Source organism: Pleurodeles waltl, chromosome 6 (assembly GCF_031143425.1).
Source record: "Pleurodeles waltl isolate 20211129_DDA chromosome 6, aPleWal1.hap1.20221129, whole genome shotgun sequence".
NCBI classification, from domain to species: Eukaryota; Metazoa; Chordata; class Amphibia; order Caudata; family Salamandridae; genus Pleurodeles; species Pleurodeles waltl.
Genome location: NC_090445.1, coordinates 1703049918 through 1703070674, shown reverse-complemented (window position 1 = coordinate 1703070674; position 20757 = coordinate 1703049918). Strand labels below are relative to the sequence as shown.

At 53.6% G+C, this 20757-nt stretch overlaps 1 protein-coding gene across 1 annotated transcript; it reads right to left on the bottom strand.

The window, feature by feature from the left end:
* Nucleotides 1–2229: 2229 nt before the first annotated feature.
* On the bottom strand, nucleotides 2230–19169 carry LOC138301392 (POU domain, class 5, transcription factor 3-like). Its single transcript, XM_069241829.1, has 5 exons — nucleotides 18178–19169; nucleotides 9326–9437; nucleotides 7022–7152; nucleotides 6333–6494; nucleotides 2230–4884 (listed from the first exon to the last, which is right to left on the bottom strand). Exons 1-5 carry the CDS (start codon nucleotides 18715–18717, stop codon nucleotides 4645–4647), a joined length of 1185 nt encoding a protein of 394 aa, XP_069097930.1. The 5' UTR covers nucleotides 18718–19169; the 3' UTR covers nucleotides 2230–4644.
* Nucleotides 19170–20757: the final 1588 nt, after the last annotated feature.

Below are 20757 nucleotides of genomic sequence, written 5' to 3'. Positions count from 1 at the left end.
ACTGCGGAGCAGCGTGTGCATAGTGAATGCATGTGATGGATGCATGTTGGCCTATGAGTGGTAAAATACACGAAGGATGCAGAACTGTGGAGTGGGTATGCCTCTATACCTGCACTGGGTGTATGCATGCCTGCGGATGGTACAACCCATAGAGGTCCCTGGATTCCATTTTGGGGGACCCAGGCCTGCATGGTGGTACATGGAGAGGTGTTAGAGAACCCCTGGCAGATTTGTGCATTTTTGTCCTGGCGTTAGCTTGCTGGGGGCAGAATGGAGGGGGGAGAGCCAGGCTTCACCTGTACATTTCAGATGGTGCTCGTTCATTCAATGTGAGGTCACAAGGGCCTGGGCACATCTCAGTAAGGAATCCAAGCTCACCTGCCCTGGACACCGCATGTCTGGCGGGGCCACCACTGCTGACTTCCCTAGTGTGATTGGGTGGGAACCCGTGCGCTGGGAGATACGGTGGACCTATATGCTGGAGGGGGGGTCTCCGGGAGCATCAAGAACTGCAACGTGATCTGCAGTTTCCCACTGGAGAACTGAGGGCGCATGAGAGCACCTGCCATCATCACCCAGATGAGAAACCCACCGCGGAATCATTGCAACCACTCCCCACGGGAGACGGTCCGGACACTTACACTGCAGGAGCAGTCGCAGAGAACCTCTGGTCTCTTCCGGAGCACGACAGCGAGCAAAGGACCCTATACCTGCCAGGGGCAGGTGCACGCAGCAGACTCACCTGAGCGCAGCTGCTTTGAGTGCCCGAGGACGGAAGCTCACACAGGAATGGAGATGCTCACCTCCTGCCGATATGGGCAAGACTGATCTTGGGACGGTCTGCCCAGGGGTAAGTGACTGCTAGTTAGCGCTGGAAAACTATTGGTGTTAGAGTCAAAGTGGACTCGTGAGACTGACTGCTAGTGGGACATACCCTGGATGTCACCAATAGTGAATGGGGAATAACCACAGTCGTTAGCACTAGGGAACGGGATAGGGAATCGCCAAAGAAACACTGTAGCCCCAACCTCAGCAGAGGACTGTGCGATTGTTTGTGAATGTCGTGTTTACCTTTGTGCTAGTAGCTATAGAAAATAAAACCCTTCTCTATTTTTATAGACCTAAGCATTTGGCTGGACAATGATTTCTTGCTGCTGCTTCATTTTGAGCTGAGAGCCACTGTGTCCACTAATCTGTATCCACACATCCCAACCCCCTCCAGGGAGCCTTGGACTGCTCGGACCACGCATACCCTGATAGTCAAGTACTGAAGGGATACTTGGCCCACTTACTCAGAATCCAGAGTAAATTGGATCCCAGAACATCAGAAGTAAATGTCCTCGACCCCCACAGTTGGGCCCAGTAACTCCTTCGTGGCCCTCTGAAGGGATTCGAACAGCCAACATGGTGCGAATTCAACATGTACTTCCTGGCTGGAAGAACCATCAGCCTTTGAAAGGAAATATAAAACAAAACTCATTGTTAATATCTCTGTAGCTGTAAGGGTCAGCTTGATTTAGCCACATGTCCCAGAATCCAAGAGGCTAGCCGGCGACAAGGCGAACACTCTCAAAGCAGCTAGAAGACCCCAAGGACGGGACAAGCAGGTCTCCAGGATACACACCAAGAGCTGTTTACTCTAATCTCACCCAATGCCTCTAAAGGGTGCACCACCGTCACATCTGGGGGGTTCCTTCCAATAATGTGCTCACAGATGGACTCCACCTACTCACACCATATACATCTGAAGTTCTCAAGTTTAGGACACTGACCAATCCTACAATAGCAGGTATGTGCAGACATAGGGACTCTCACACGCTACACAATGCTCTATGCCTTTGCGGGGCACCATGTGTGCGGTACGCCTTTTAACCTCATGCACCTGACTCAACACCACCCCTACAGGCCAAACTACATCCTACAACCCGTCAACCACGCCCTCCGAAAGGGCACCAGGAACTGCAAATCAGAGTGCTTTGTGGCCTCCTTGGGAGCATAAAGCGCTATATCAATGCTACAGTACAATATATGCATGTGTCCAGGTTTCCCTTATTTAAGGGACTTTCTGCTGTGTCAGCCATCACACAGAAGCCAGTGCGCACCGAGCCACATCTCCGCAGACTCTACAGACACATATTGCCCCCCGTTGTAGCTCCATACCGTGGTACTCCACAACATTCTTGTACCCACCCCCATTTTCCTGAAATAAAAACACACCAGAGCCTGGGAGTCCTACATATCAGTATATGTATTTTGCACAATTAAAGTGTCAGAGAGCAAGGAAAAAAAAAAATAATAATCTATTTACAAAACCTTGAAAGGAATTAACACCACAATTTCAAAAGAGAAATAACTCGATCATCCTCACTTTTCCTAACATGCAACATCTGAAAAACTAGCATAATGGGCCCTCACACCAGCCGGAGGGAAGGCGAGAGTGACCATGTCTGGCTGGCAATGTCCATTCCACCTTCGGATGCTCTGCAGAAACCTGAAGCTTGTCGCAAGCCCAGCCTATGGCAGTCAAAGGATCTTCAATTCCTTTTTCTTGTAGCCCAAGTCGGTTTGATGAAGAGAAACCAATTTTTTTGAAGCGAGTGGTAGACTTGCCTTTCGGCTAAACACAGGTATATTTCACATTATTTTCCACCTATCAAAAAGATCAGTTCGTCAAACCCCATTTTATCAGTTTAACTTCAGCCAGCTGTTGCCAGGAGACATTACAAAGTGGCATCTGAAGGCTGCAAGAGAAGGTTCCAAAATGGCCGCTGTCCTGTAGACAACACGTGTAGATGTGGCCGCCATCTGATCATAGAGGCCAGGTGGGGTAGAAGGACTGAGTATGGCCACCCTCCTGGACGGACTACAGACGGGATGGCACTGGAAGACTGATAATGGCTGTTTGTAGGATTCTTATGGGGGTATAGGGTGTGATTTAAAGTTGCTCTCAAAGAAATGTAAACAAAGGAAGTGGATATGCCAGTCACACGTCTTAAGAGTCTGCAGGAGTAAGTCCAGGTTGGAATGGGCACGTGTGCCCCGGTCTTGAGTAGTCCTTTCAAGGGGGGTTGACGCACTGACAGCACATGGGGTGGTGACGTTTGGGAACAGTCAATATCTAGCTCCCTGTACAAAGCCCATGCTCCATGCGAGTGTGCATTTTATTCCATTACATAGACACCGACTCAAAATAATAATTAAAATATAGATTTACAATTTCAAAAAAAGTATGTACATCTTGGTAGATTACAGGCAATACATCGGGAGGGCGCGGGTCATTGTGACATTTTTACCTGGTCTTTGTACAAATGTACCCCGGTTCAGGTCAAACCACGTTTCTATCAACCCTTAGCTCAATATGACAGCCCCATATAATCTTGACTCTTCTCCATCACTGCGCCCCCACACCTCTTTGGACAGTCAAGGGCAAGCCCTACTGGGCAGGGATCTCGGAATAAAACCAAATGAAGGGCACCAAAATTATAGACTGGCAAGAAGCAGTGATGGTGTGCATCCAGACAGTGTCAACAGAATGGACCCCAACCTTGGCCGCACCCCAAAAAAAGATCACCAGAGCTCAGTAAGCAACATATAGCAACTCTTTGCAAGAGGAAAGGGTGGTTTTAAAGGATGGGACATCTCTTTGGCTGCCCGGCGTCAACCCAAAGTATGAATTTCTTGTCCTCCTGCAGTACCCTAAATTCCAGAGACACAAGGGAATTTGATTTTCCACACCTAGTTAGGCCTATCCATATAATGTGTGTTCAGGAGCAGTCGGTTTGTTTTACCCAACGCAGCTGATGGAGGTGGCAGGTGGCACAGTGAAGTGCCTTCGCCCATGATGACTTAGCTAAATGCGGAAGAGGGCAGATTCATGCCCTCTGCGGAATGTAAATGACATACCACCCCAGGATATAAAGAATATTTGTGATTGAGACCCCACAGACAGAAAGGAAATACATGTTCCTACGCAGCACATATAGCCCAAAGGACAGGGGTTTCTTCTCTAGAGCTGGGATATCTAGCCATGAGGGAATCCTGCTGGTGCAGCAATTCATCCGCAGAGGGCATAATGGACAACCCCCCCCCCACACAATAGCTTACCACTACCTCAAGACATATAAAGCGTCGTAACTCCGCTTGTGTGTCGGTCGCGCGCTCTAGGGGTGCAGCTCCAGGCCACTGTCCCACAAGCAGCTGGCCTCACCTCCCTTACTCCAGCATACATCTGGGATGCTTCAACTTACAACCCTATTCTAGCAACCCCCACCCTCACACAGACACTGACCAGTCTAACTCCTGTACAACATACAAAGTAAAAACACATCCAATGGAATTCTTGTAACTGAAAAATATTTTACAATTAAAAAAATACATATTCTTGAGTCTACTGGTCTAACTGTGCCCTCTAAAAACAGCAACATTCAAAAACAGAATCCTTAAAAGTGTCCACCTCTTCGGGTGCATGGCGATACCCAAAACTTGGCTTGGACTCGTCGGCGTTGGAGCAGATACCCACATCCCCTGGTGACATTAAAATGTAGTTATTTACTCAGATTGCTTTGAGATGCCCCCTCTCTGCCCATTGGAAGGGAGATTTGCTGACGTTTGCCAGTTCTTAAATGTCAATGGTGCCCCCCAAGTTCAGGTGGAGTGCATGGGCCTGCTGACGACCTGCGAGTACGCCTCGCCGTCGTGGAAGGGGGGCATGTAGGCGAAGGCTGCGCCGTTGTAGCCTTGCGTCACGTAGGAATTGGGCAGGTGACCCATGGGTTGGGATCCGGGCTGTGGCATCCCAGGGTACTGTTGGAAGCTCTCGTACTCATCCCGACAGATACTGCGCTTGCCTTTCTGGCGCCGATTGCAGAACCATACCCGGACCACCTAGAGGGACGGAAGCGGGGAAAGTTAGTTCAGTTCGCAAACCATTGTCCATGCTGCACTGAGGCTAAAACAGGGCTCAACTCCTACAATGCTTATGATCCATCAGGGCTCATTTATGAAGGTTAAACACTTAGGTTTAAAATACAATGAATGCTCTTAAACAATAGAGAAAAAATTCCAAGAGCCCTGGGATGTACAAATATGTAAATATTACATTTGTGCTTTCTTAGCAGGTGAGAGAAAGAAACCACTGCAAAGAGAGAATAAAGGAGAGCAAGTGATATTAAACAACAAAGCTGGAGACATAGGGGGTCATTCCAACTTTGGCGGGCGGCAGAGGCCGCCTGCCAAAGTTCCCCCGCCAGAAGACCGCACTGCGGTCAAAAGACCGCGGCGGTCATTCTGGCTTTCCCGCTGGGCTGCCCGAATGGAGCCGGCGGAGCTGCTGGTGTGCGACGGGTGCAGTTGCACCCGTCGCGATTTTCAGTGTCTGCCAAGCAGACACTGAAAATCAATGTGGGGCCCTGTTGGGGGGCCCCTGCAGTGCCCATGCCAGTGGCATGGGCACTGCAGGGGCCCCCACGACACCCGTTCCCGCCAGCCAGGTTCTGGCGGTGAAAACCGCCAGAACCAGGCTGGCGGGAAGGGGGTCGGAATCCCCATGGCGGCGCTGCAAGCCGTGGAGGATTCCCTGGGGCAGCGGGAAGCTGGTGGGAAACCGCCGGCTTCCCTTTTCTGACCGCGGCTTTACCGCCGCGGTCAGAATAGCCCTGAAGCACCGCCAGCCTGTTGGCGGTGCTTCCTCCGTCCCCTACCCTGGCGGTCTCGGACCGCCAGGGTAGGAATGACCCCCATAGTTACAGCAGGTGGTTGTACAAAGATGAATGTTATCCTAATCCTGCTGATGTTCCAAACCCAAGGAGAAAATAGTTAGGGGCGGTCGATGCAGAAGGGGCAGCTTCACAAAAATACTTCCCCACGGCTGAGAAACATGCTCTCCAGTCTTTGTCGCTTAATTTATTCAAATACAAATGACCAAACGAACGCCATTTATAGGCTGTTGTTACAGGTAAGGCTCGACCAGGGAGACATTAGAAAAAGCCCAGCCAATTGAATTGTATTCTTGCCTCCACCAGAAGCCATTTCTAATTTCCATGGGTCACCTTGACCACTGACTAAACATAAACCCAATAGCGGACCCATTTGAAACCAGACACTTTGCGCATTCGCTGTGCACTGCGTGAATCGCAGGCTCTTTTCAGACATCAAAAGAGCAGCCAGCCAGCCGCCTTCCGACGCGACGTGCGGTGGTACTCTGGGTACCTTGCACACAGATGCTTCAGCGCCCACTGTACACCTGCCCTTAGTCACACCCACAACCACCCCAGATGCCTCCAGACCAGTCCCAGCTTGGCCTCAGCCACCACCCAATGCCCACCCCTACTTACATCTCTCTCCAGGTTGAGCTCCTCTGAGATTTGGTTGATTTCTTGGAGGGATGGCTTTGGACATTTGAGGTAGAAAGACTCCAGGCTGCCCTTGATATTGTTCTCGATACTGGTCCGCTTTCTCTTCCGGGCCTGCTGGAGAGCGTTTTCCACGTTGCAGAGCTAAAGAAGGAAGACAAAGAGAAAACAAGGTCAAGGAAGCAGATCAACCAATCGATCAATCAGTAGATTTGTAGAGCGCTTCTTGTTGCACATGAGGGTATCCAGGCACTGGCAGGGTCCCCTGGATTACTTAATAACCAGGTCCTCAGGGCCTTTCAGAACTTTGGAAGAGATGGGGTGGTACAGAGATGAACGGGTAGCTCATTCCATGTCCGTGCTGCTAGGTAGGAGAAGGAGCGACCTCCGCGTCTGCTATGTTGGATGCAGGGGGAGATGGTTAGAGAAAGGGAAGGGGAGAGGAGGTGTCTGGTGGAACGTCAGACGGTGGGTCAAGAAGGAGAGTCTGCACTTGTGTAGGGCCTTGTAGGTCCCCACGGAACAGGCAACCAATGCCATAAGTAACGGGCCAGCGAAGTGAGGGCCCTACATAGCACGGCGTCTCGAAGGGAGAAACAGATGTATCTGGATGCTTTGAAAGCAGTCCGTGATTGATGGCAGCGGGAATGTGGTTAGAGCTCGCTAGTTACCTCCTGTAGGTTCTCGTTGGTGTCGGCCTCCACCAACCAGCGCTGGAGAAGAGGCTTCAGCTTGCACATGTTCTTGAAGCTCAGCTGCAGGGCCTCGAACCGGCAGATTGTCGTTTGGCTGAACATCTTCCCTGGATTGAGAAACAGTGTTGAGTTACAGAGACGGTTGGGGCTCATTGAAGGAGAGCCTTGAATAAAGGAAAGAATTTCCAGTAATGGACCACCCTGCCACCTTGTGAAAAGCATTAGCAAACCAGTGAACTGTAAAGCGACTGTGAGCACAGAGTTGTATGTAGTGAGATATTAGGCCAACATTCCCACCAACAGGCTCAATTCTCTGACTCACAACTCATGCTACGAGCCAAATAGCAAAAGTGTTAATCTCTCTGTCCCACGTGAACCAAACAGGACCTTTGCAGTCCAAACTACCAACCTAACACCAACAAAAATGAGCAGGGTGACTAATCCCACACTCTGAGGCCTAAACAGTTCAACACACTAAGTACTTAAGCCAAAGTGAATAAACATGATTAACTTTCAATGCCAAGCCTATGCCGTCCTCTCATCGAGCGATAGACGATTCATGTCTGAGCATTAGAGTGCTACACAAGTCTTGATAAAAATCAAAAGCTGTGCTTTTCATTGCTTTCCCAAACTTAAGAAGGTTGTTAGTGTCCTGATCCGTTTAGTACTCTAGCTCAAGTGACCCAAGAGAACAACTCTACAACCTGAATCCCAACAGAGTCAACTCAGGCTCAAATCACCTACAGGGTAGTCTGTCCAAGCAGATGAGCACACGTCAACTGGTACAGTCCATCCCAAATGGCCAGTGACCCAAGATGCTCATTTCCCCATCCCATAAAATTGCCAGGGATTCAGCCAGAACTGCAACTCAGGTGGCAAACGTTCCTGCCTAAACAGCTAGTGCTCTTGAACCATACCCCAACATGGCCAACTCGTGGATCCAAAGTGCCCATATCTGGCCATCCAAAAAGGCTGGATAAAATAAGAAAAATATTTCTTAATCTGAAGAATTTGTACCTTACATTAAAAGGTGTTATAAGACAGAACTTATGCTGTTGAGCTAGTTTGTCCCATAAGATTGAATAGCATTGATTTGTCGGTATATAGGGGGTCATTCTGACCCCCGCGGGCGGCGGGAGCCGCCATATGGCCGCTCCGCGGTCGAAAGACCGCGGAGGCCATTCTGGCTTTCCCGCTGGGCTGGCGGGCGACCGCCAGAAGGCCGCCCGCCAGCCCAGCGGGAAACCCCTCCTCACGAGGAAGCCGGCTCCGAATGGAGCCGGCGGAGTGGGTATGTGCGACGGGTGCAGTGGCACCCGTCGCGTATTTCAGTGTCTGCAAAGCAGACACTGAAATACAAAGTGGGGCCCTCTTACGGGGGCCCCTGCAGTGCCCATGCCATTGGCATGGGCACTGCAGGGGCCCCCAGGGGCCACACAACACCCCTCACCGCCATCCTGTTCCTGGCGGTCGGAGCCGCCAGGAACAGGATGGCGGTGAGGGGGTCGGAATCCCCCATGGCGGCGCAGATTCCCAGGGCAGTGGAAAACCGGCGGGAGACCGCCGGTTTTCCTGGTCTGACCGCGGCCAAACCGCCGCGGTCAGAATGCCCTGCGGGGCACCGCCAGCCTGTTGGTGGTGCTCCCGCATCCCCGGCCCCGGCGGTCCTTGACCGCCAGGGTCGGAATGACCCCCATAATGTCTTATTCCAGAAGAAATCACGCTATTGGGTCTATTGCTCAAGTGTTTGGAATGTAGCAACCAACTTTGGTCACACCACAAAGGGCAACATTGTTGTTAGTGCCAACATATTCTTTACTGTATATCATGCAAACCAACCAGGAAAACGTTGCAGCCCAAATACTAATAGCCCAAAGGGTCAGCACTCCAGTCCAAACACTTGAGACCCAACAAGGGCAACGCAACAGCCAAAATGCTTGAGTCCAATGCTCCAACAGGGGCAATGCAACACAACAGTCCAAACGCACAAGCCAAATAATGCAACACTCCAGCCCAAATGGTTCAACCCAATAACCCACAGGAGCAACGCTCTGTGTGAGCGCTTTCGCAAGACGAGCCAAGAGGGCAATGTTTACGCTGAACAACGTCAAAGACGGACTACCATGTGGGTGCAAAAGATGTCATGCTCCAAAAAGGTTTGGAAGAGAGGCAAGTATTCCATGAAAATAGGCAGAGTGCAAGCAAAATTATACATTTGTGATGAAGGAAGGAAGTGCAGAATCGTGATTGGACAGGTGTGTGCGGTATCTACAGGCTTACCGTACAGCGCCCCGAGGGCCAGCCCCACGTCTGCCTGGGTGAAGCCCAGGGTGATCCTCTTGTGTTTCAGCTCCTTCGCAAACTGCTCCAGGTCTCCGGAGGTGGGAGTGTCCTGCCAGGAACAAAGAGAAGGGAAGACAGACTGAGTAAAGTGTTCACATACGCACCCCCAGCCACACCCCGCATCCTCTCTTCAAAAGGCAGTCCACAAACTGGCGGAGACAGCCCATAGAGGTGGGAGAGTCCTGCCAGGGAACACAGAGCGGGAAAAACGACAACTACGTCACGTCTTTACAAAGTTCGGACCTTTGTCACACCTAACACCCACTGCCTCCCTCCCAGGCAAGACTTCACAGACTTCGAGACAAACCCCTAGAACATAGAGTTGGGGGTTCACTTGTGTGTCCTCATCCAAACCAAACACCCTCCTTTTAAGACAGTTCAAACTTAAAGACAGTCCTCAAATGATCTGGTGGGGGACAATTGCTAATTGATCGGGTTGGTGCCAGGCTCTGACTGAAAGAAGCATTATGCTGATAACAGGACTTTGTATTGGGCCATCACTAATATGTGTTGTCAGTTATATCCAGGGCCACTTGAATTATGTGGCAGGAAAGGGCCAAATTATGCGTCAGGGTTGAGTAAATTGTGTGACCCGAAAAGGCGTTATGTGGCATAAAGCGCCACATTTGTAATCATGTTACTTAATTAGTTAGTAATGTTAGGTTGAGTGCGCAAGCGCTCTCAACTGTTGTAAGTATTATAGGCTTGTAACCACACCCACTGCATGCCCATCACTATCACTTGTTCATGGGCTTGCCATTCAAAAATCCTTTGTTATCATTGGTAAATGCTTTACGTTTGTCCCTCCCTGGGGCGGTTTGCTTACCGTCCTCGACATCAACCCTGCCACATGGATAATTGCACTGCATTGACTCTCATGGCGGCTGTGACGCTTTGAATCGGCTTGCGTATGTCAAGTGTTTTACTTTTCATTTTCAATTTATATGGCAAGAAAATTTACAATGTTAACAGCTCTAACTCGAGCAAAAGCGAGACTCATTGCGTTGCAAATGCTTGTTAAACTTGGTAACACTGCCTGGGCATTGCTTCCACCTTATCGGTACCAGTTTAACAAACAGATAAAGAAATAAGCAACAGAAAGGTGACCGGCCCAGCTTTCACAGGGCCTTCCACTGTGCTGCTGCACGTGTCACCATCCTTTTAGTAACTTTTGAACAGTTTCAGATACAAACAGTTGTTTGTCTTCGCTAAAGTCTGCAGAAGATGTTGGATTAGGAGGCAAAATGTGGCAAATCTAGAACTGTGCGATTACCACAGCCGAGCCGCTGCGTAATTCCAGTGGCCCTGCTTGTATCTTGTCTGGGGGTATGTGTCAAAAGGGAAGGGACTCCAAATACTCTTCAAAATCCCCGCCCCCATTTCTAATAATCAGAATGTGCATACACCTTAGTAAGGCACGCCTGGTCAGACTAGTATTTTGGAAATTATGTATTTGTGATTTTTTTTTATAAAGGCAACATAACTTCAATGTGCCTAACAGTGCACAGGTGTGATATAGGAACAGATCTGGGGGTGGGGGGGGGTGCTGAGAGCGCGATGGTGTGAGAATTACAGACCCCCAGAGGGCACAGGTGTGATATAGGAACAGATCCTGTGGGTGGGAGGAGGGTTGAGGGTGCACAGGTGTGATAACTACAGACCACTGAGAAGGAGGCAGGACCTGAGAGTGCGCAGGTGTGATAACTACAGACCCCTGGGAAGGAGGCAGGACCTGAGAGTGCACAGGTGTGATATAGGAACATATCAGGTGGGGTGGTCCTGAGAGGGCACAGGTGTGATCTAACAACAGATCCGTGGGGGCAGGATCTAAGAGTGCACAGGTGTGATATAGAAACAGACCCTGAGAGGGGCAGGACCTAAGAGCGCACAGGTGTGATATAGAAACAGATCCAGACTGGGGAGGGTGGCTGAGAGTGCACAGGTGTGATATAGAAACAGTTCCAGGCTGGGGAGAGTGGCTGAGAGGGCACAGGTGTGATATAGAAACAGTTCCAGGCTGGGGAGGGTGGCTGAGAGTGCACAGGTGTGATATAGAAACAGTTCCAGGCTGGGGAGAGTGGCTGAGAGGGCACAGGTGTGATAACTACAGATCCCAGAGTGCACAGGTGTGATATAGAAACAGACCCTGAGAGGGGAAGGACCTAAGAGGGCACAGATGTGATATAGAAACAGATCCAGGTTGGGGGGAGGGCGGGTGGCTGAGAGTGAACCGGTGTGATATAGAAACAGATCCAGGCTGGGGAGGGTGGCTGAGAGGGCACAGGTGTGATAACTACAGATCCCCGAGTGCACAGGTGTGATATAGAAACAGACCCTGAGAGGAGCAGGTCCTGAGAGTGCACAGGTGTGGATACAGGAGCAGGCCCTGAGAGTGGACAGGTGTGGTGTGGATACAGGAGCGGGCCCTGAGAGTGGACAGGTGTGGTGTGGATACAGGAGCGGGCCCTGAGAGTGGACAGGTGTGATGTGGATACAGGAGCGGGCCCTGAGAGTGGACAGGTGTGGTGTGGATACAGGAGCGGGCCCTGAGAGTGGACAGGTGTGGTGTGGATACAGGAGCGGGCCCTGAGAGTGGACAGGTGTGGATACAGGAGCGGGCCCTGAGAGTGGACAGGTGTGGATACAGGAGCGGGCCCTGAGAGTGCACAGGTGTGATATAGAAACAGACCCTGAGAGGAGCAGGTCCTGAGAGTGCACAGGTGTGGATACAGGAGTAGGCCCTGAGAGTGCACAGGAGCGGGCCCTGAGAGTGGACAGGTGTGGTGTGGATACAGGAGCGGGCCCTGAGAATGGACAGGTGTGGTGTGGATACAGGAGCGGGCCCTGAGAATGGACAGGTGTGGTGTGGATACAGGAGCGGGCCCTGAGAGTGGACAGGTGTGGTGTGGATACAGGAGCGGGCCCTGAGAGTGGACAGGTGTGGTGTGGATACAGGAGCGGGCCCTGAGAGTGGACAGGTGTGGTGTGGATACAGGAGCGGGCCCTGAGAGTGGACAGGTGTGGTGTGGATACAGGAGTGGGCCCTGAGAGTGGACAGGTGTGGTGTGGATACAGGAGCGGGCCCTGAGAGTGGACAGGTGTGGATACAGGAGCGGGCCCTGAGAGTGGACAGGTGTGGATACAGGAGAAGGCCGTGAGAGTGCACGGGTTTGGATACAGGAGAAGGCCCTGAGAGTGCACGGGTGTGGATACAGGAGCAGATCCAGGGGGTGGGGGCAGGCCCCAGTAGTGCACAAGTGCGGATACGCGGGTACAGGATCACTACCGGACTCACTTACGAGTTGTCAGGGTACTGTGCTGAGGAGGCCCCCTGAAGTTTGCAGAATACTGCAGTTGTCGGGATACCCGCCCTCACCCCGCTTACTCTTTAAATCCCCCAATCCCCATGTGTCAGGTCAGCATAGGGGTGACCCCTCTCCCCCACGGTATCAACACCCTCTCCTACACCGACGACGCAACCCATACTGCCTTCCATCGGACAAAACCCCCAACACCAGGAGAGGGTCCCCCTCCTTCATGGCCCAGGGCGCCACTTGGATGCAACTCGGCTGTCCCAAGGCAGAAACTGTGATATTCAGGAAACTAACTCACTGGGGACTTCTGCTGGGTGGCTGAAGGCCCCGGTCGCACCACCGGCACCCACCGGTCCAGCACCCACCGGGCATCACCACTAACAACAAACTGGACACGCCAGCACGAGTCAACGCACTGCATGCTTCCGCACACTGAACTACTGAAGAAAATGTTCAAATGACACCAGAAAACTCATTCACACACATCACAAGCAGTCTGGACTGCGGGGGACCCTGTACCCCGCAACGTGCTAAGGAAGACCACAGACCATCCAGAACTCAGCCAGACACCCTCAACACCCCTCACACCACAGGGAACCACGCTGCCCCCTTATACACAGGTGCAACCCATTTCAAGCTCCTCAGCCACACATTCAAAGCACTACACAACACAGGGGGGCAACAGAAGAGGGCTGCCCCAGAGGCCTGGGTGGGGTTAATCCCAACAGTACCCATAACAGGAAGGCCCAGGGGTCCTGGGGAGGGTGGAGTGTGCTGGCACATAGGCATGGGTAGGGCGAACCCCAAAACAATACACATGCAAGGGTGGCCCAGGGGTCCTGGAGAGAGACGAGTTTACTGCCCGTTATGGGACAAACCCCAACCCTACACATACAGGCGAGGGTCCAGGGTCCTACCCCACAGACCTGGATGGGGGGCTCCATAACACTGCCCATAGAAGCAAGACACAGGGGTGCCTGTATGGGAAGGGGGTGCTGCTCCACAGCTGTGAAGGACAAGGAAGACCCAGGAGTCCTGAGGCATGCGCTGCCCAACAAGCATGGGTAGGACGAACCCCAACTCTACCTATACCCAGGAAGACCCGGGGGTCCTGCGGCATGAGTGTGCTGCCCCACAGCCATAGTGGGGTGAACCCCAACTCTACCCATATAACTGAGGACCTGGGGCTCAAACACACACCATCAGCAGCCCTCCTCGTTTCTCATACCGGGTGCCTCCCTGTCTGCGGCCCACGGGTGCAGGGGGCAGTGCCAGGCCTCAAACACTACAAGGCCCCAGTACACCCTCCCCCCCCCCCCCCCCCCCCCCTGGACAGGTGAGATCAGGGTGCGCATAGGACAGCACATAGGTCAGAGGTGAGACCGGGTGAGGTCAGGGTGGACCTGGGACAGTACACAGGTCAGGGGGGGGGCTTGGACAGGTGAGATCAGGGTGCGCATAGGACAGCACATAGGTCAGAGGTGAGACCGGGTGAGGTCGGGGGGGGGGGGGGGGGGGGCTTGGACAGGTGAGATCAAACACAGGGTTAAACGCGCCCATACCAGGTAGTGGCCGAGGGCACAGACTGGCTGTTACAGATAAGGGGGTCTACTCGGGGGGCTCCCATGGCCAGAGTTACCTGGGGGTAGGGGGGGGGGGGTCACAGCTTCCCAGGCTCCAGATCCCAAAAAGGCAAACACTGGAAACCACAAAGAGCCCCTTTTATATGTAAATAAAATATAAAGAATGTACTAAACAGCAAGGGGGGTGGGGTGGGGGCTGCTCACTGCCTCCCTGGGAACAGAGAACCAGAACCGGACCTTTCCTGTTCCTTGGATCCAACCGGTCCTTCCCCTTCCAGGCCCTGCAGCCACATCCTCCCGCAGACATTTACCCCACGCCCCCCCCCCCCCCCACCACACCCCCGGGTGGTGGTGGTTGGTGGGAGGGGGGTATTTCCCCTCCACCTCACTGCAAGCTCGGCCTGCACCAGGAGGGGGTAAAGTGCAAAACCAGGACCGATGACCCGGGGAGGGGAGAGAACCGAGCCCGGGCCAGAGAGGGGACAGAACCGGCCCAGAAGGGGGAGGGGTACTGGGCCCGAAAGCAGAAGAGAACCGGCCAGAGAGGGGAGAACTACAGATTAACCGGGCCAGGAAGGAAAGAGAACCGAGCTGGGGAGGGGAGCTGGGCCAGGGAGGGGAATTAACCGAGCCCGGACTAGGAAGGGGGGGCAGAAACACCATCAGGACCAAGCCCTGGGGCGTCGTAGTGTTTAAAAAAAAATGAATAGTTGAGCCCTGCAAGTAGCTCATTCCCGCACAGCAGGTTCGGGATCAGACAAGTAGCCTGGGCGGTCTGTGCACCTGCTGCAGAGCTCTGCATGGAGTTCACTCCCGCACAGCAGGTTCGGGGTCAGACAAACAGCCTGGGCGGTCTGTGCGCCTGCTGCAGAGCTCTGCATGGACCCCAGTCCTGCACAGCAGACTCAGAGCCAGGCAAGTAGCCTGGACGGTCAGTGCACCTGCTGCAGAGCTCTGCATGGAGTTCACTCCCGCACAGCAGGTTCGGGGTCAGACAAGCAGCCTGGGCGGTCTGTGCGCCTGCAGCAAGTCTCCTGCACGGAGTTCAGTCTTGCACAGCAGACCTCAGAGCCAGACAAGCAGCCTGGGCGGTCTGTGCGCCTGCTGCAGAGCTCTGCATGGACCTCAGTCCTGCACAGCAGACTCAGAGCCAGACACGCGGCCTGGGCGGTCTGTGCGCCTGCTGCAGAGCTCTGCATGGACCCCAGTCCTGCACAGCAGACTCAGAGCCAGGCAAGTAGCCTGGACGGTCAGTGCACCTGCTGCAGAGCTCTGCATGGAGTTCACTCCCGCACAGCAGGTTCGGAGTCAGACAAGCAGCCTGGGCGGTCTGTGCGCCTGCAGCAAGTCTCCTGCACGGAGTTCAGTCTTGCACAGCAGACTCAGAGCCAGACAAGCAGCCTGGGCGGTCTGTGCGCCTGCTGCAGAGCTCTGCATGGACCTCAGTCCTGCACAGCAGACTCAGAGCCAGACAAGCAGCCTGGGCGGTCAGTGCACCAGGTGCAGAGCTCTGCATGGACCTCAGTCCTGCACAGCAGACTCAGAGCCAGACAAGCAGGCCCCTGGGGGGGTCGTGAGCCTGCTGCAGCGGGTATCATATGCCAAGCCCTCCAGGCCGGACAGGATCACCACCTCCGTGCGTCAGAGGCCGCGCATAAATGTAAGGTGTCCACAAACAAGAACATACCATCTGACCGGCCCCCTTCTGTGGCATGTGAAGACGCGTGGACAATGCCCACCTCCCTCGAACATTTGGGGAAAATGGCAAAAACTATGGACACTTTACATTATTCAGTTGTATTTATTTTTAAAGCATATTAAATGACCTCACAGTGCTCCCGGATATGGGGCTCTTTAATGACGCCCCTCTAACAGTGCCTCCTAGCAGGTGCCTCATAGCTCCTCTCTCGCATGTATTTGTTTTATAGCGCCTCTCATGCTGGTTTAGGGTGTCAGAGCACTTTACATCACACACATAGGGACACAAAGAATCATAGGTGTGTAAATCAGTGTACAGAAAAATGTTGACAAAGGAGACTACAAGTTATAGGATGTCCAAGAGTGCGTGGCCTGGAGAAGCTAAACTCAAAATTCACAACAGTGGTTAAAGTTGATTTACTAATAAGGATTTATCTCCATCCAAACAAATCTTCATTAGCAAAATTAGGCTAATCAAAGACCGGGAGAAAAAAACAGTTTTCTAACCTGTACTGTGCAGTTTGCATGCAGCTCTTCGATGGCAGCTCATAGCTCACTGTGCTGGATTATGATTGTAACTTAACAAAGGGACCTTTGTGACAGGAGCAGTATCCCACTGAGTTATGCACATAAAATACTCTGCTGTGATCTGCAGATTACACATGGGTTGCTGCAGGCACATTAACCCTCTGCGCTACCTTAGATAAATCAAAACTGCACCTAGAAAAAACTCTGATCTCTCTCCAGCAGGTACATTAATCACCAGAGTTATCTTAGCTCTTTTATTGTTGCCTGAAAACTGGTGGATATACAAGGAACTCTGCAATGCTTTCAAAGCACCCTTCCAGTCTCCAGGGGAAACGCCAGGGAGGGCCAGTCCGGCCTTGGGAGCAGAGTTAAACTGGCTTCCAACATGCATAACACTCCTTTTTAGACCCCTATTTCCAACTCCCAGTCTCTCCCTGAATGCCTCTAGGCGCTTTAGGAGCCCCAGAACCGGGTTGGCATGGGACAGCCACTTTGAACATCAGTAGTTAGGGCAGAGGTTAGGGTGGCCTGGAACAGTCAGAGAACAAGACTTTTATGTTTTTTGCAGTTTTATATAGCGGGAACTCGACCCGAAGTATCGAAGCGCTTTACATGAGCACCAGTCTCATTACACAAGGACACGTTCATTTCCTGGTAGGCACGGGGAGAATGAGTGATCTGCCCAGAATCATAGGATGTTGAGCCGACGCCGAGACTCGAGGCTGGTTCCCCCACTCCAAAGGGGGCATCTCTAGCCCTAACACCGGCATCCTCTCCCCTAAATAAGTCAGGGGTCGGGTCGGAGACCAGGCAGGGTCAGGGTGCGCCTGGGGGGGCGGGGGGGGGCACATAGGGGACAATAGTAGACAGGACAGAGGTTGAGGTGGCATGAAGCAATCCTAGGGAACAGCACTTCCTGGGTCAGACCGGAGCACAGGTAGGGTGGGCTAGGACGGTACAGAGGTCAGGGTGGGCTAGGACGGTACAGAGGTCAGGGTGGGCTAGGACGGTACAGAGGTCAGGGTGGGCTAGGACGGTACAGAGGTCAGGGTGGGCTAGGACGGTACATATACCAGATGGGAAACCAGGTGAGATCAGGGTGCTCCAGGGACAGTACACAGGTCAGGTGAGACCGGGTGCGGTCAGAGGTGAAGTCAGGGTGGGCCTGGGACAGTACACAGGCCAGAGGTGAGGCCGGCTGAGGTCAGGGTGGGCCTGGGACAGCACACAGGTCAGGGGGGGCCTTGGACAGGTGAGATCAGGGTGCGCATAGGACAGTACACAGGTCAGAGGTGAGGCCGACTGAGGTCAGGGTGGGCCTGGGACAGTACACAGGTCAGGGGGGGCCTTGGACAGGTGAGATCAGGGTGCGCATAGGACGGTACACAGGTCAGAGGTGAGGCCGACTGAGGTCAGGGTGGGCCTGGGACAGTACACAGGTCAGAGGTGAGGCCGACTGAGGTCAGGGTGGGCCTGGGACAGTACAGAGGTCAGAAGTGAGGCCGACTGAGGTCAGGGTGGGCCTGGGACAGTACAGAGGTGAAACCGGGTGAGGGCAGGGTGCGCCTGGGACAGTACAGAGGGGCACCAGTACAAAGCTCGGGGGTGCTGTGGATACCAGGCAGTACGTCCAGGGTTTAAGAGAGCCCCCTCCTGAATCACTCACCTCGTCTCCGCTGTCCTCCTTGGGGGTACCCCCGGGCTCCAGGTCGGGGCTGACGCTGCTGGTGGTACTGTGGGGGCTGTCGTCCGACGGGCTCAGAGGCTGGGCCGGCACATGCCCACTGCTGGGCGCCCTGGCACCCGGAGAAGGACCTCGGGCCGAAGGGGGCACTGCCAGCTGGGGCACGAAGCAGCCTCCCCAGACCTGGGGGTGCTGCCCGTACCCGGCCTCCTTGTCCGGCCTCTCCACTTTCACCTCCACCCGGTGGGGCTCGTAGGCCCCGGCCCCGTGCTGTCCGTACACCGGGCCCCAGGCCTCGGCAAAGGGGTACCAGGCCCGTGCCAGCCCGTGCGCCCCCGGCCGGGCCTCTCCGTCCACTCCGGCGTGTCCGTATTCCAGCGCCTTGAAGCCTGGGTAGGCGCTATAACTCTCAGGTAAGAAGCCAGCCCCGCTGGCATCCATGCCAGGGGTGCCCAGGTGTAGGGCCTGGGGGGCGAAACCATAGGCAGGGCGCCCAATCTCTTGGCCCAGGTGACCAGCCATCTCCCTCTCTCGTGTCCGTCAAGCAGAACCTCAAAACAGCGTCGAGCAATCACCCAAAACTCCCACCGGTGCACCCCCAACACTGTCTCCCCAAAACTGCAAACACACAGCTACTCCAGTCTCTAATTGGCCCTGATTAGGCAGTTTCTAATGCAGATGGGGCACCTCCCTTCCATTGGCCAACACGGGTGGGGAGGCCCTCCCCCGCCATGGGGGGCTGCCAGTGTTTCAGCCCCACCCACCCTCTGAAACCCCAACATACTTCAAAGCCAACTACAGCTATTGGGGGTGGGGGGGCACAGCCAGCGGTGACTGCACTTTAAGACCAGGGAGCCCCCATCTGAGAGGGATAATCTGGTGGTCTCCTCTAATGTCCAGGCAAGTGCCCCAGCGGGAGGTGGGGGCAAGCACAATAGCTCCCTCGGCCCCGGGACCAACTCTCCACCCCTCAGTTTCAAAGTCACGGCTGCTGGGGGGGTGGCAGTGAGATCTGGAGTTTGCAGGGGGGCGTGCCCCACACCTGCCCTCGGCCCCCGCCCCACCAGTAGCATCCAGTGATCTGCCCCGCACAATGCAACATGAGAGGGCCATTATCGTGTTAAAGAGGTCTTCAATGGACCTCTCCTTGGCCCTTTTGGCCGAGGGGGGCTGGATGGCTCCCCTGGGGGGTCCGTTTCCTGGCATCTCGGCTGGGACAATGGGACACTTTCCCGCTGGAGGGGCTGCTGTGATAGGAGAGGTGTTGGGCTGGGGGGAGGTTACACTGGGTCCAGGTTGGTGGAAATCTTTGTAGGGACAGAGCTGGACTTGCCCTGCACACAACCCCTGCTGGTCCACCTTGACAAAGGCCTTTCCCCAACCCCCAGGGTCCTCCCTCGCTGGTTTGACCTCTTGAATTCCCCCAAAAAGTTGCTTAGGACAAAATAATTGTATGTGGGCTTGGGGTTCCCAAACAAAAGAATTATGCCAGGGGCGCACTGAACGCACACGTTTGAAGGATACCTACTCTTGGCAATAGATTTTAGTGTTTTTGAGGGGCTGGGGGCGCACGGCCGAACAAGCTCCAGAGTCAGATCCAAGTTTACCTGAGCCCACGTCGCCAGAACAGACTTTTCACAGATCAGTCTGACAAGACATTTCTTTTATCAAACATGTCTCCCACGTGTGCTAGCCCAATTAAACTGTTCCAAGACTACGATTCCCATAATCCATGTGATAATTGGAAGCACAGGTTTCTAAGCAATGTGCCGGGGCACTTAATGCCACCAGAAGCCGGGGGAGGGGGTGCACTGCAGCCTGGAGACGAGGCCAAGGCAGCCAGGGGGCCAGGTCTTAAGAGAGCCGGTGGGTGGGTGGGGCACTGCTCCCCCCCCCAGGAGTCACCACCTTGTATACACCGGGAACGTGCTGGCCGGGCTTGGACAACTCTCCTTGTCTTTTGTCCAGCCTGCCTAGGAGTCAGGATGTGTAGAACTACGAATCCCAGAATGCACCGTAATATGGGTAGGGAACGCAATTACGTTACACCGGCAGTTGGCTTCCATCATTAATAATTCCTTGGCGTTTAGGAGCTGGGGGCAGTGAATGGTGCACGGAAGTAGTCGACAAGTTCCTAATTCCATGCATGGTTGGCATCGCCAGAATAGTTTTTTCCCTGTGCATTCTGGGAATTGTAGTTTAATCTATTCATAATACTATGACTACAAGCCCGAGAATGCACTGAAACCCTGGCCAGCAGCAGTTAATCACGCATGGGGGCAGCTTAGCCCCTGTGCTCTCTAGCGCTATACAAAGCACTATAATGAAACGGTGGGAAGTTTGTGCGTGTTTGCAGGTGTCTGGGTGTGTATCAGCTGCGGGGCAGAGTGCGCTTATCAGGTGATGACGACATTGTAGGTGTTTCACAGGGAAGCCTGGCCTCAGGCGTCTGTCAGGTACATTGTGGGTGTCTGTCAGGTACAGTGTGGGTGTTAATAAAGTGCAGGGTAGTGTGGCTGTTTATCAGGTAGTGTTTGTCAGGTAAAGCGTGGGTGTTTATCC

Coding starts and splice junctions, on each gene's coding strand:
- LOC138301392 (XM_069241829.1), bottom strand. CDS start 18,717: ATGGCTGGTCACCTGGGCCAAGAGATTGGGCGCCCTGCCTATGGTTTC. Junction 6,495..7,021: donor CCAACGAGAACCTACAGGAG/GTAACTAGCGAG, acceptor TTCCTTCTTTAG/CTCTGCAACGTGGAAAACGC. Junction 4,885..6,332: donor AGCTCAACCTGGAGAGAGAT/GTAAGTAGGGGT, acceptor CCGTCCCTCTAG/GTGGTCCGGGTATGGTTCTG.